Source organism: Clarias gariepinus, chromosome 19 (assembly GCF_024256425.1).
Source record: "Clarias gariepinus isolate MV-2021 ecotype Netherlands chromosome 19, CGAR_prim_01v2, whole genome shotgun sequence".
NCBI classification, from domain to species: Eukaryota; Metazoa; Chordata; class Actinopteri; order Siluriformes; family Clariidae; genus Clarias; species Clarias gariepinus.
Window position 1 is genome coordinate 22906447 of NC_071118.1, and position 15113 is coordinate 22921559.

The 15113-nt window shown below is 40.9% G+C and overlaps 1 protein-coding gene across 5 annotated transcripts in view; it reads right to left on the reverse strand.

Annotated features, from left to right (window-relative positions):
* The window catches only part of LOC128507165 (endoplasmic reticulum metallopeptidase 1-like), a 53690-nt gene that overhangs the window by 2258 nt on the left and 36319 nt on the right, over positions 1–15113 (reverse strand). For 3 of the 5 annotated variants that reach the window (XM_053477838.1, XM_053477837.1, XM_053477840.1), the window contains 8 exons: positions 13036–13248; positions 12404–12648; positions 12104–12278; positions 6948–7138; positions 6699–6851; positions 5889–6088; positions 5525–5640; positions 3926–4068 (listed from right to left, as the gene is read on the reverse strand). In XM_053477838.1, the coding sequence (XP_053333813.1) occupies positions 3926–4068; positions 5525–5640; positions 5889–6088; positions 6699–6851; positions 6948–7138; positions 12104–12278; positions 12404–12648; positions 13036–13248 (1436 nt within the window). The remainder of the gene's footprint in view (positions 1–3925; positions 4069–5524; positions 5641–5888; positions 6089–6698; positions 6852–6947; positions 7139–12103; positions 12279–12403; positions 12649–13035; positions 13249–15113) is intronic. The other 2 variants (XM_053477839.1, XM_053477841.1) reach the window with 2 other exon arrangements.

Consider the following 15113-nt stretch of genomic DNA (forward strand, 5'->3'; position numbering starts at 1 on the left):
ATCTGACCACATTTCTTCAAGAACTTCTTCATTATCACACCGCATCACTCCCATGTGTTCATCACTATCATTCCAGGTTTTAATAATAGGTTAGGCACTTCAGTAATAGTAATAATAAACTAGTTAACTTATAATGGCCACTTTAGTCATTTCAGCAATCTTCTTAGTTCCTTTCCTTTCTTAAGTTAGGGTTAAAAGAATTCTTTTGGCCAAATATATTTATCACTGCAGTAGTTATCTAGTAAAAGTACTCACTCACTCACTCAATTGTCTATACTGCTCTTCCTGTATTCAGGGTAGCGGGGACCTGGAGTCTCTCCCAGGAGGCTTAGGGCACAAGGCAGGGTACACCCTGGACAGGGTACCAATCCATCGCAGACATACACTCACGCAATTTTGGAAATGCCAATTAGCCTGACCTACATGTCTTTGGACTGTGGGAGTAAACCAGAGTACATGGAGGAAACCCACCAAGCACAGAGAGAACATGAGGCCATGCACACAGAGATGGGAATCGAGCCTGGCCGCGAATCGAACCCGGACCCTGGAGGTGCAAGACGACAGTGGTAACGACAAAAAATTGCAGCCAACATTTCGCAAGATATCGCAAACAGCAAACAGACCACATGGCTCATACTTCCGGGCCAGTCTCCCAGCGCTGCCAACCACTAAAAAATAACGGAAAAATGGACAATTGATGCCGTTGATGCTCAGCGGAAAATGGTGGCTTCGTGTCCTCCTAAAGTCAACAACCATCTCCTTTGTCTTGTCAACATTCAGGAACAGGTTGTTGTCTTTACACCAGTTCGCTAGCCTCCGCACTTCCTCTCTGTACGCTGACAGTCGTTTTTGCTAATGAGACCCACCATGGTCGTGCCATCAGCGAACTTGATGATGTGATTACAATTGTGTGTCGCTACACAGTCGTAAGTCAGCAGTATGAACAGCAGGGGACTGAGCACACAGCCTTGTGGGGCCCCAGTGCTCAGTGTGGTGGTGCTGGAGATGCAGTTCCCGATCCGTACTGACTGAGGCTTTCCGGTCAGAAAGTCCAGGATCCAGTTGCAGAGGGAGGTGTTCAGGCCTCAGGCTCAGCTTCCCGATCAGTTGTTGGGGGATGATAGTGTTGAATGCTGAGCTGAAATCTATGTACAGCATTCGAACATATGTGTCCTTATTGTCCAAGTGTGTGAGGGCAAGATGGAGTGTAGTGGAGATGGTGTCGTCCATTGAGCGGTTAGAACGGTACGCAAATTGCAGTGGGTCCAGTGATCAGGGTCTTGATGTGTCTCATAATAAGCCGCTTAAAGCACTTCATGATGGTGTGTGTAAGTGCAACAGGACGGTACTCTTTGAGACAGGACACAGAAGACTTCTTGGGCACAGGGGACTGACTTGAGATTTGCATGTTTGAAATCTCCAGCAACAATAAACAGTCCATCTGGGTGTGTATTTTGCAGTTCACTGATCCTTGCATACAGTTCCCATAGCGCTTCCGTAACATTAGCGTTAGGTGGAATGTACCCTCTGATAATGAAAACAGTGGTGAATTCCCGCAGTAAATAAAAAGTCTACATCTAACAGTCACAAACTCCACAAGTGATAAGCAATAACTAGAAACTAGCACAGAGTTCTTGCACCATTTCGTGTTGATGTAAACACACAAGCCACCGCCGCGAGTCTTACCGCACAGAGCTGCAGTGCTGTTGGCGCGAAACGAGGCTAGCCTATCTAGCTGAATGGCGGCGTCCGGTACTCTGTCGCTGAGCCATGTCTCCATGAATACAAAGCCACAGCAGTCTCTAACCTCCTGTATAGCTGTATAGCCTGCTAGAGTCAGATTTATTGTCCAGTTTATTGTCCAGGGAGCAGACTTTGGATAAGATGATGGACGGCCGGCTAGAGTTTGTTTTTAGCCTAGCACAGACTCCCGCCCGCTTGCCGTGCTTCCGCTTCCTCGCGCACCGCTTCCGATGTCCCCTTCTCTGGCCACCGGCAACAGGCAACGCCTAGCCTTCGATACCTGGTTCACGCAGCAAGCTGAGGTCGCGTAGCTTTTCCCGCAGCTCATCGTGGATGTCGTTAACCGGGTTATTTAGATACAAAAGTGTCTGGCGGTTGTATGTACGGACACCAATCACAATGATGTCCATACACAGCTGCATGCTACTTCCACGCCGCCATCTTGGATTTTTTCCAAGATGATTTTTTTTCAAGATGCCCAGATATGCCCTAACCATACCCAGATCTTGCCCTTTCTGTATTTTGGCACTGGAAGACTGACACGGAAGTATGAGTCATGTGGTCTGTTTGCAATATCTCACGAAATATTGGCGAGGCAAGGCTATTGGGGTATGCCTCTACCAGCTTTGCACATCTAGAGAGTGAAATTTTTACCCATTCTTCTTTGCAAAATAGTTCAAACTCAGTCAGATTGGAAGGAGAGTGTCAACAGCAATGTGAAGGTCCTGCCACAGATTCTCAGTTAAATTTATGTCTGGACTTTGACTGGGCTATACTAACACATGAATATGCTTTGATCTAAACCATTCTATTGTAGCTCTGGTTGTATTTTTATGGTAGTTGTCTTGCTGGAAGGTGAATCTCCACCTCAGTCTCAAGTCTTTTGCAGACTCTATTTGGCTCCATCTACCTTTCCATTAACTCTACCCTGTCCACGCTAAAGAAAAATACAACATGATGCTGCCACCACAATGCACAGTGTTACTTTTTCACCACACATAGCGTTTTGGATTTGGGCCAAAAAGTTTAAAAAGTCTGGTCTTATCTGACCAAAGCACATTCTTCCACATGTTTACTGTGTCCCCCACATGGCTTTTCAAAACTTCAAATGGGACTTGTGGCTTCCTTTCCAAAATGGCTTTCTTCTTGCCACTACTGCATAAAGGCCAGATTTCTGGAGTGCACAACTGATAGTTGTCCTGTGGACAAACTCCCCTACCTGAGTTGTGGATCTTTGCAGCTCCTTTAGAGTTACCATGGACCTCTTGGCTCTCTTTAATGCTTTCTTTGCCCAGCCTCTCAAGTTAGATGGACGGCCATATCTTGATCGGTTTGTAGTTGTGCCATACTCTTTCTATTTTCGGATAATGAATTGAACAGTGCTCCTTAAAATTTTCAAAGCTTGGGAAATTTTTTTTCAGAACCTAACCTTTCTTTAAACTTCTCCCCAACTTTATTCCTGACCTGTCTGGAGGGTTGCTTGGACTTCATGATGCTGTTTGTTCACTAATGTTCTCTAACAAACCTCTGAGGGTTTCACAGAACACCTGTATGTATACTAAGATTAAATTACACACAGGTGGACTTTATTTATTAATTAGGTAACTTCGGAAGGCAATTGGTGCCACTGAATTTTAGTTAGGGGTATCAGAGGGGCATTTATCATTTTCCTTCCACTTCACAGTTATGTGCCATTTTGTGTTGGTCTATCACATAAAATCCCAATAAAAAACATTTATGTTTGAGGTATATTCTTTTTCATCTAAATCTTTATCGCTGACTTTTAATTAGAAAAAAAAAGAAAAAGCCCCTTAACTGGAAGTGACGTGACGTCAAATCGACATGTCTACTCACAAAATTGAAAACAGCACCAACTACCTTAAAATCTATTAAATTATATGTATACAAATGTTTGTAGCTCCATCAACATACAAACATTAGCTTGTTTGTTTGTCTTTTGTCACTCACTATACAATTCACTGTTTTGAGGAGTAAAATACTGTATGAATCACTCATTACAATTACCTGGAGGTGTCCATGCAGTTTTCTTCCAATTTTTTACTCAGAACACTTAGAGCTCCATAATCATGTAATTCTGAGCTCTGACTTCCCACTTTCAAATGCAATGCAAGTTCATTGGATTGCTTTGTAAGTAAATTTGAGTTGTTTATTATACACTTACCGCAACCTCAATCCAGAAGGTCCACGGTCCTTTATCCACACCCTGATGGTACCATACACAATATCCTTGGGTATTTTTAAATGACCAACTTGTAACGGTATATCCTCTGTGAGCCCAGACGCACACAGTCATAAAGCTCGGACCTGTGGAATATTAATGTCATAAAAACACTTTTCCTCCACCTACAACTCCTCCTAAAACATTTGTAGGAATTTGACAAAGCCTTCACAGAACCTTTATTAGGAAGCATAGATGTGCATTAGCTATTTAATTTTTAGAAGTAGCATGTTCAGTGGGCAGGTGACATGTTTTCCTTGGAAGACTCATAAATAGATCTTGGTGTAGCGGCTTAGTGGTGTAGTGGTTAGCACTGTCACCTTGCACCTCCAGGGTCCGGGTTCTATTCCTGCCTACATGGAGTTTACATGTTCTCTCTGTGCTTGGTGGGTTTACTTCGGGTACTCTGGTTTTCTCCCACAGTCCAAAGACATGTATATTAGTCCAACTGGTGTTCCCAAATTGCCCGTAGTGTGTGAATGTGTGTGTGTGTGCCCTGCGATTGGTGTATCCGGAGTGTACCCTGCCAAGTCTTCTGGGACAGGCTACAGGTGATTTTGGTCTTTTTACAGGTGATGTGTCTTGTGCAGGTCATCATAGATAGAGATCAAATTTGTCATTACATGGAAAGTAAAAAAAAAATCCATTTAAGAAATTTTTTTTTGATGCTGCTCTGATTACCTATGATGCTGCTATCACACTGAACATAGTAAAGAGTGGTGCATTGTGTGATTGCTATATTCTACAGTTCAGGTATTGTATAATGTAGTGTCATGGAGATCATGAAAAAGGAACACCTTGTGGTATTACTTGGTATTACCATACTAAAGTTCTAGCTCTTACAGTATATTGGATGGTATTTGATAAAAACTTAAAATAAACAAACAATATAAAATTGTTAGAAAATGTAATAACTAATGCTAGAATAACTGGAATCTATGTTCTCTAATAAGGTTCTGTAAATGTTTGGTCAAATTCCTACAAACAGTTTAGGAGGAGTTATAGATAGAGAAAAGAATGACAACAGATAACGGATGCGGACTCTGACACGAGACAACAGATCGTGATCCCTAAGTCGCCTATGCTTTACAGGCAGGCAACACAAAAATTACATGAAATGAGGATGGACATGTACTGTTGGAGCATGGAGCACATCATTAATGCTATCTGTGTGTGTGTGAGAGAGAGAGAGAGACAGAGAGAGACAGAGAGAACACATATAAGTTACTCAAAGTTAAGTTTCTTTTTTCCTGGATATTACCAACAATTTATTAAGATGAGGGGTTTTCAGAACTGTTTATGCAGTATACTGTTTATTTGTGTATCTGGCAACCCTGGCTTATATTATATGCCACTTGATGTACTGTAGAATCTCACAAGGATGGAAACTATGTATGTCTGAACTAAGCCATGAGGAGGATTTACATAAAATTAAGATGTGTCTAAACAACAAAAAGACGTAGTTGTTATGGATTGATGAAGCCCAAAATGTTACACATCACATATCTGAAAAGGGCTTTGTAGATGTATGAAACATCTTACATTTAGCTTCAAAGCTCAACCTTACTGTCCCCCGTGTTGATATGTTTTTGGATACCAGTTTAAACTCTAGTGGAGATTTAGGAGACACTGCCGGAGCAGGGAGATACAAGGCATTTCTGAAACAACAGAAAAAGCCAACAATCTGAGAGACCATATCATACATACATTTACATAGTATATACAGTTATTCATATAAAATGTTAGAAAGGAGTTTGTAAGCACTTCATCATCATTTGATAATTTTTCTTCCAAACTTTTTAACCACATTTTGTGCTTCTTGTTGCTCTCATATGTCTATTGGCAACATTGTGGATTTTAGCTTGCCTTGTTTGTTTGTTTTTTTAAGATGAATACAAGGACTTACTTGGTTGCGCTGTTGAAGAGCAAAAGAAAAAGTTTGTTGAAACCACAGAAGGGTAACTCATAGCTGATGGTGGTGGTGTTAATATCTGTAATGTGAGGGGTGATGTGGCTCATTCCCGTATAATCAGGGCCGTCAATCTGATAACCAGAATCTGTTTTCTCCAAAGAGCCATTCAAAGCATGACAAGTGATTGCGAAGTGCTGAAAAACAAACGATGAATGAGTTTCACTCACAAATAAAAAAAAGAAATCATAATCATTATCATACTGTCCTGCAACATGGTGCAACAAATATAGTGTACACAATACAAAACTACACCATACACACTAGTGCGACTAGTGGAACATGAACAAAAAAAAGCCTAGAATTAATTCATGAAGAAACTGTGAAATAGGGGCTCAATAGTGCATCAAGGTTTCCTGGGCAAAATGGTGAGAACACATATCATTCTTTGCCCATACTATATGACTCGTACATGATCTCTTTCACAGACTTGTATAAGAAAGTGACGGTGTTGTTTCTAAGCCTAATATCTTCTAAACTTTTAGTGCTAGATGTAGACATATGGCACAAATATCACTGATCATTATTCATCATTTATATAACAAGCGCTTAGTGTCGATGTCTACAGTCCAAATCCATTACCAAGAACCAATTTTATCTTTTAACATGTATTACTGTATTAATGTATGATAGGGCAAACACTAATATGTGATGTGACACTTCTTGGTAAAAAAGATATTTGGACTGTACATCACTGTCATCATGTGAAGACAATTATATCTCATTTAATATTTTTAAAGAACTTGCCTGCACTTCGACTCTTTTAGGTCGTGGACTGGCTGGATTACTTGAATACGGAAAAAAAACTCCGCAGGAAACTAGCACAAACATCAGAACAAAAATTGCATATAAAGCAGCTAATGCATGCTTAGTGGTGCTTGCCAGGTACAGGAGATGAATCTGTGATTAGAGAAAGAGATTGAATTAAGACATTTATTACAAAAATATACAGAGTTAATTAGAAACAATTTTTAACACGTGTGTGGAGTCACTTACCAAATAAGAGGATAGTAAGGCAGTTGTTATAGCAATCAGTGCTGCAATCACCATGTCAGGGGGGATATCATTGACAACGCGTCCCATAATGGGTGTGAAAACCTCAAACACAATCCAAATGAGGTACAGAAGGTGAATGCAGGGGAGAGACAACCCCAACAGGTAGAAAAGCATGTAGATCTTTGACACACCTGCACACACACACACACACACGTGATCAGTAACACAAATATCATTCTAAGCAATTAGTTGTACACAGAACTCTAGATTTGGTGCAGCTGATAACTGCAAAAATACTTCAGTTTTTGATGCAAGGATGAAATTTGGCACAAATCCGCTTTGACATTCCCTTTAAAAAAAAAAAAAAAAAAAAAAGCCATGTAAAATTCCAAGATTTTATAGAGATGGCCGCCATATGCACAGTAAATTCCTCTTCTGCAGCTAAATATTTAAAACAAAACAAAATTAAGAGTGTAAACCAAAGTTTTGTGTGTCAAAGATTTAAGCATGATTATTATTTGTAATCTAACACCTCACAGCAAGGTTCTAACAAAGATGACATCCAAGATATCTGCTGCAGAACCAAAAAAATTATCATATTTTAGAAAATATAATACTACATAGACTCTTAATTTAAGGCTCTATACCAAGGTTTTTGGGAGCAACTAGTTAGATGGACATGGTTTTAGATTCGTAGGTCCCATGCATACTGCTAAAACAAAGATGGAGTCTAAGATGGCTGCCACAATATCTATAAACCATAGTTCCATAGTTGTGGCCCAAACACATCTGTGGCTGGGATTGGCACTGCAATGGTCAGTGGAAGGGTATTCTTTGTTTGAAATTAGGTAGGTGGGATATTGGTGAAGAGATCAGGAAGCTGTGGAACTGACTTGACTTTCTCAGGTTAAATCTAAGTTGACGGCGTTCCTCTCCTTTTTTTTCTTGATGGGATGCTGCAACATGGAGATACCGGTCCCATGGAAAGATGATGTAGCAGTTGTTGCACAAGAGTTATGATCAATGTTGTCAATCACTGTAGTAGTGAACAACACTTTCTGTAGCACTGGTGGACAGATGACACCCTCTTTTACATACTTGCTAACTGTGGCAGCTCCTAATGGAGCTCCTAACAGTTCCACAGTTAGTCAGTACTCTGTCATAGGAGATGCTGAGGCCATGCTTATGAAGCATTTCTACCAGACTTCTCTTCCTGGTTTTGGCAAAGATGGCAAAGCAACAACAACCGGTATGACGAACGCGGACGTGACTCTGGCAGACGAGCTGAACACTTTCTATGCTCGCTTCGAGGCTGCAGCTTAAGACGCTAGCGATGCTAATCCTTCAGCGTTCATCATCACCGAGCATGACGTGAGGAGAGCCTTCAAGAGAGTAAACACCAGGAAAGCAGCAGGACCAGACGGCATCTCAGGTCGTATTCTTAGAGCCTGCGCAGACCAGCTAGCACCTGTGTTCACTGAGATATTTAACATCTCTTTATCTCAGTCGGTGATCCCCACATGCTTCAAAAAGTCCATCATTGTTCCCGTTCCGAAGAAACCTCATCCTGCTTCCCTCAACGATTATCGCCCTGTAGCCCTCACCTCAGTAGTGTTGAAGTGCTTTGAACGCCTGGTCAGAGACTTCATCATTTCTTCACTACCAGACACACTGGACCCACTACAGTTCGCTTACCGTCCAAACCGCTCTACGGATGACGCTATCTCTCATCTCCTTCATACATCTCTCACTCACCTGGACACTCGGAGGGGGAATTATGTGAAAATGCTCTTCATCGACTACAGCTCTGCATTTATTACCATATTTCCCTCCAAACTCACCACCAAGCTAGAGCACCTGGGACTTAGCTCATCAATGTGTCAGTGGATCTCCAATTTTCTGACTGGCAGATCACAAGCAGTAAGGATAGGCGGACATGTCTCAGCCTCCCTCACTCTTAGCACTGGAGCCCCCCAGGGGTGTGTTCTGAGCCCCCTGCTGTACTCTCTGTACACCTACCACTGCGTGGCCAGTAACAACTCCACCACCGTCATCAAGTTTGCTGACGACACCGTCGTGGTGGGCCTGATCACGAACAACGATGAGTCGGCCTACCTAGAGGACTGGTGCCAGAGGAACAATCTCCTTCTGAACCTCAGCAAGACAAAGGAGCTGATAGTGGACTTTTGTACGAAGCAGGAGAGGAACTACTAGGAGTCCTACAGGAGGTCCAACTACTAGAATCAACAGGAGCCCAGTGGAGAGAGTGGACAGCTTTCGATACCTCGGTGTACACATCACGCAGGACCTATCATGGTCCTGTCACATCAACACCGTGGTGAAAAAGGCCCGGCAGCGTCTCTACCACCTAAGACGCTTGAGAGACTTCAGACTGCCCTCTAAGGTGCTCAGGAATTTCTACTCCTGCACCATAGAGAGCATCCTGACGGAAAACATCACAAACTGGTTTGGAAACAGCACCATGCAGGACAGGCGAGCTCTACAGAGGGTGGTGCGATCAGCTGAGCGCATCATCCGCACCAAGCTCCCTGACCTGCACTCAATCTACAGCAAGCGGTGCTGGACCAAGGCCAGGAAGATAGTAAAGGATCTCAGCCAACCCAACAATGGACTGTTCTCTCTGTTGCGGTCTGGAAAGTGCTTCCGCTCCCTGAAGGCCAACACAGAGAGACTGAGGAGGAGCTTCTTCCCGCAGGCGATAAGGTCTCTCAACCACAACACAGAACTAATAACATCTTTTTGCAACATCCAACACTGACTGGGCATCCATGGCCACTCTGAACACATTTATGCACACTTTGCACTACATATTTATATTCTCATTTATATTTTCATTCATATTTATCATATTTATATTTTCATTTATGGACCACTGCACAAATCACTTTAAATAAGACACTTATGAAGTCACTTTTTATGCATATTTGCAAACCAGAGCCATTTCAAACTTCTATACTTCTAAATTTCTGTTTTGACAAATTTCTATTTCTATATCTGATATATTGATATTTTGTTCTCATTTCACTAGTTAATCTTATTTTCTAACGTATTACTTTTATTACAGCATATTTTACTAGTTAATTTTGTTCTTAACGTATTTCTTCTATTCAAATTTATTTTCTTATGTATAAGCTTTTATTTTTTTAAGGTCACTGGCAGTCGCGTAAGCATTTCACTGCATATCGTATTGTGTATGACTGTGTATGTGACAGATAAAATTTGAATTTTATTTGATTTGTTGAGATAAAAAACCAATAGGGAAGAGCAGAGTTGGGCAAAGGTGTAAAATGCAAATGGAGCTTGAGGTGTGAATGTCTCCTGACAAAATCCTTGAGTGGATTATTTGCCATGGCAACAAATGGCTGTACCATGGAAGGATTCCTCAGCAAGATACATCCGAATTGGTATTAATCCGGAAGTATCCTAGCTTAATGGAATTTGATGTATACGCTCAGTGGTACTTGTAGATACTTCCGAAAATCAGTGGTGTTTACAGGAGTTTCCTAGTACAGATACACCTCTTTTCATGCAGTGTCAGGAAATGTGCTTGATTGTGTCATCTCAAGATTTTTCCATTGAAACTGCATACAAGTATTCTGATGCTTTTGATCGTGACAAAACCACATCTTTATGGAAAGCTAAAGGCACACCTTCTCTTTTCCTTTTTGTGAGCTTTAAGCTCTGGGATCTCAGCCAACAATTTATCCTTTACTTTGGTGGCATTGACAGTGAGAGTATCAACTCCTATTTGTGCCAGGTATTGTTGGTGTAACTGATCATTTCTGCCAGGGGCTCTCTGAATTCAGACTGGTTTGTAATTCACCAGTAATTCAGAATGTAATTTACCAATTCCGAAAGAACCAGTGGGTATAAATCTGGTTCCTCCTTAGTTTGATGTAAAGTTTTTCTCAAGGCTTCTGAAATGGGATCTATCCCTGTTGTACAGAACAGTGAGACAGGCACGATGGTATTTTAGTTTATGTACAGCCCCCTTACCCTTGACTCGGCTTTTTCACACACCCTGTCAATTTAGGTGCAGCTGTCTAACTAAATCTAGTACCTACAAAATACTGTTTACTAGCTAATGAATATGGGGCTGTTAGTCAGCATTTGCGACACTAAACTAAACTATACTACATCTCCTAGTCTATTACTAGACTCTCATGCTGAGTCACATGGCAGTGACATCACCAGTGTGCCCTGGTTGTGTGCTGATATCTCTCTATTATAATTATGCCAAGATTTTTCTGCCAAAATAATAATATTTTATTATATTTTAAGTGATAATTATAATGAAATCCATTATCTTTATTACCTATTTGTCTACTTATAGTTGGATCTCTATGTTTATACATTAATGAGGTTTTACAGATGGTTTTACACCGGACTGCTTGGACGCCCTCTTGGTTGTAACTGGTAATTTTGCAATGTATGACAGAAAAGTGAGCATTTATGCAATAAATCAGAAATAAAAGTATGTTAACACAAAAATTTGTGAAATGATAAATAATTATTACCAGCTTCATTTGTCTGGAGATATGGCTTAGCAGTCATCTTAAATGTGGCAGCGAATTTAATTTAGAGCAGGAGCAATAATTTTGCATAGAGTTAGAAAGCATTTATGTTAAATTTCATGCTTACATTATAAGCTATTCTGATGAAAATAAGAAAACTCTTCAGTTCTCCTGAGTTAAGTAAAACTCTTTTACTCTCCTGAGAGTTCATGGTGGCCATCTTGGATGCTATCTTTGCTATGACCATTTGATTATGTACCAGAGCCCTGACAACATTCCTTTTAGATTTTTTCACCTTTAAAATCTAGGAATACACTTAAAATAATTCAAATATTTGCTTTGGGAATAATACCTTTCAATTTAGATAGTTGTCATCTTGGAAAATGGTCACCATCTTGATTTTATTTTCGTGAGCAGCACCATTTTTTACAATACGAGTCAAACTTTACCATCACTTTACCATCACACCCATATGTGCATTTTGAACATTGCATTTAAGATTTACTGAATCATCCAGTATTAGTAAGTCAACATGACTGTGTGCGTAATTGTGCATCAACTGACCAGGAACTATCACCTGTTGTAAATTTGTAAATGAATGTGATGTGCGACGGTTCACACCTTTCTGTGCAAAGTGTCTGCAGAGCAGCAGCTTGGTGACCAAAGGGAAAAACAACATAAGCATGGGAATATACGCCGAGCACAGACCTCGCTGGGTGAGAAAAATAAGGGCAAAACACCACAATAGCAGACTGACATCGAAGAACAGGTCGCTCAACTTCAACCTCTGCTTATTCTGAGAGGGGAACAGAAATAAACAAAGAAATATTTTAGTACAAGTTTTGTACTATTTTTTTAAGTAAGAGATGAATGAATGGAGGGAGAAAAAGAAGAAAGTAAAACTAAAAAAGGAAAACATACTTGGGCATGTCCTATATGTCTCACTCTGTAGTAGAGCATTCTGGCGAGTGTGTGGATCAGAAGTATCTTTCCAGCTGCAACAGATCCATACAAGCCGATGGAGGCGTAAAAGTGAGTGAACCAGAACATGGAGCGTCCCATCCTTGTGACCACCCACGCCACACCCAGGACTGCGAGCACTGCCATGACCCAGCTGAGCACGAACACAAACGAGCCGCATACCAGTTCCAGCAGGTACCAGCCCCCTGCCAACATATTGAGTGTAAAATACTACCGTGACTTACATCCAGTTATACAATTTGAAGAATATCAAATTAGTTCAAATCAGTGAATCTCTTCATACATAAATTTTCACAAACTTTGGAGCTCTTGTAGCATTTTTGTCTGGATTTTAATGAACACATATTTATGTTTGAGTGCTACTGCAAGCTATTTAGAATTTAATGTCAAATATGTTCGTTTCAAATAATGTCCAGTTGTCACTTTTTAGCCGACATTATGTTTGGTGTAACTAAACAATATTACTAGCTCCAAGCAAACTTAAACATTTACTTTTTAAAAATTTACACTGACCTACAATATTTAGTGTGTGTGTGTTGCGGTGGGGTGGGGGTGGGTGTGAGTATACATACACACTTCTCTAGGCCATAGACATTTCTTTGCAAGATAGATAAGAGCTGCTACGGCAACCACGTAGTTTATGATGGAACCAACTCGTGCTGGATAAACCACCATCGTTAGACCCAAGACATCAAAAAACACCATGCTACCATTGCGATTTTCTGATGGGTCAGCCAGTGTTTCCATGGTGACCAGATGCTTCAGAAGAGAAAGGATATTGTCACCTGGTGACACATCAAATGCAGAATACAGCAAACATGGACATTAAAAACACAGGAAGTATTCCTATTTCTGCTAAGCATCAATAATAACAATAAGATGTTTACTTTTCATTACAAACATTTGTGTGAGTGACAACACTCCCCTGATGTGCCTTTGAAGAGCACATCAAATGTATTATAGTAAAACCTAGGATTGCGAGTAATGCGGTTTGCAAGTGTTTCCGCAAGATGAGCAAAGATTTTTTTTAATTTTGACTTTACGACTGGTTTACGACTGCCGAGTATCATGTAGCACGCACTTGTTTTGATTATTTTTGAGATAGGAGAGGAGAAAGGTTTACTGTGTAAAATGAGAAGGGGGGGGTTTTAATTCCTCCTCTTCTCTTACTTTAGTTTTACACACAGACACACACACACACACACACACACAGAGCACCTGCGTGCATAAAACGGAAACACTTACCTGTCAAGATTTATTCTTACCTGTCACATTATTTTAAGATAATGTGCTGGTTATTTTTAATTTTTACTTAATATTTTGTATTCATTATTTTGATGTATTTATTTTTTTGGGCTGTGAAACCAAAATAATTTCCATTATTTCTTATGGGAAAATTCGATTTACAAGTGTTTTGAAATACGAGCCCGCTTCTGAAACAAATTATGCTCGTAATCCAAGGTTCCACTGTACATCAATTTGAATCAATATCATACACCATAAATAATAATCATATCATAACTCATAGTAATAATATAATATTTATTAGAGGAAGCCCCCAATGAGTTCCGTTCCGGGAGCATGTTCGCAAGTCAGATTTGTTCTTGAATTCAGTCTTATACACCTTTGAGACGAATGTATGATGTAAAGCTTACCAATCTACTTGACTGAATCTCTGTTCCCTTTTCTCAACGTTCCAAAAACCGTGCCTAAGGAAATTAATCTCACATGTGTTGTCTCTGCACCATCGTGAGGGGAATCCCGGACGCCATTTTGTCTCAGAGCTGTTTTCAACTCTGTTTTGTTGAGGAATTTCCAAAGTTAGGATTATTCAGGACAGCTTTACAGGACAGCCTTTTTCCATTATTGTGTTCCCGGACTGTTTCATTAAAACCTAGGGGGAGGCCAACTCATTTCTCCCGCACTCACACACGCACACACCAGAGGTGGAAAGTAATGAATAACATTTACCTGCATTACTGTAATTGAGTAGATTTTTTGTGTACAGTACTTCTACTTTTTAAAGTAGTTTTTAAAATCTGTAATTCTACTTTTACTTTAGTATGTTTTGTTTAAAGTATTGTACTTCACTACATTTTAAATCATATTCGCTACTGAGTAAAAAATAATTGAATAATGGCCTCCGAGTGGCGCAGTGGTAAAGCGCTCACCCTATCATCTGGAGATCGCTGGTTCGAACCCCGGGTGATGCTGTTTTCCTCTCACAGCCGGAGGCACAGAGAGAGCTGATTGGCCGAGCTCTCTCAGGGGGGAGGGGGGAGAGGTACTTGCGCTCCCACATTAATCACGGCTCTACAGCCAATCAGGGGCGTCTGTGAGCTCGCGCACGCGGAAATAGTGGCTAGCACTTTCCTCCGACTGTGTTACGCCGCTCCTAACGGTGCATGAGCAAGCAGTTCGAAAAGATGCGGTCGGCTGACGTCATGTGGTTCGGAGGAAACACGGGATAGTCTTCGCCCTCCTGACTGAGTGGTAGTAGTAGCCGTAATGTGGGAGCCCCCTAGCAACAGGGAGGAATTGGCCATGACTAAATTGGGGAGAAAATTGGAACACCCCCCCCCCCCCCCCCCCCCCCAAAAAAAAAGAATGAAAATAATACAATGGGGAAGAAAAAAAATTGCACCCCGGA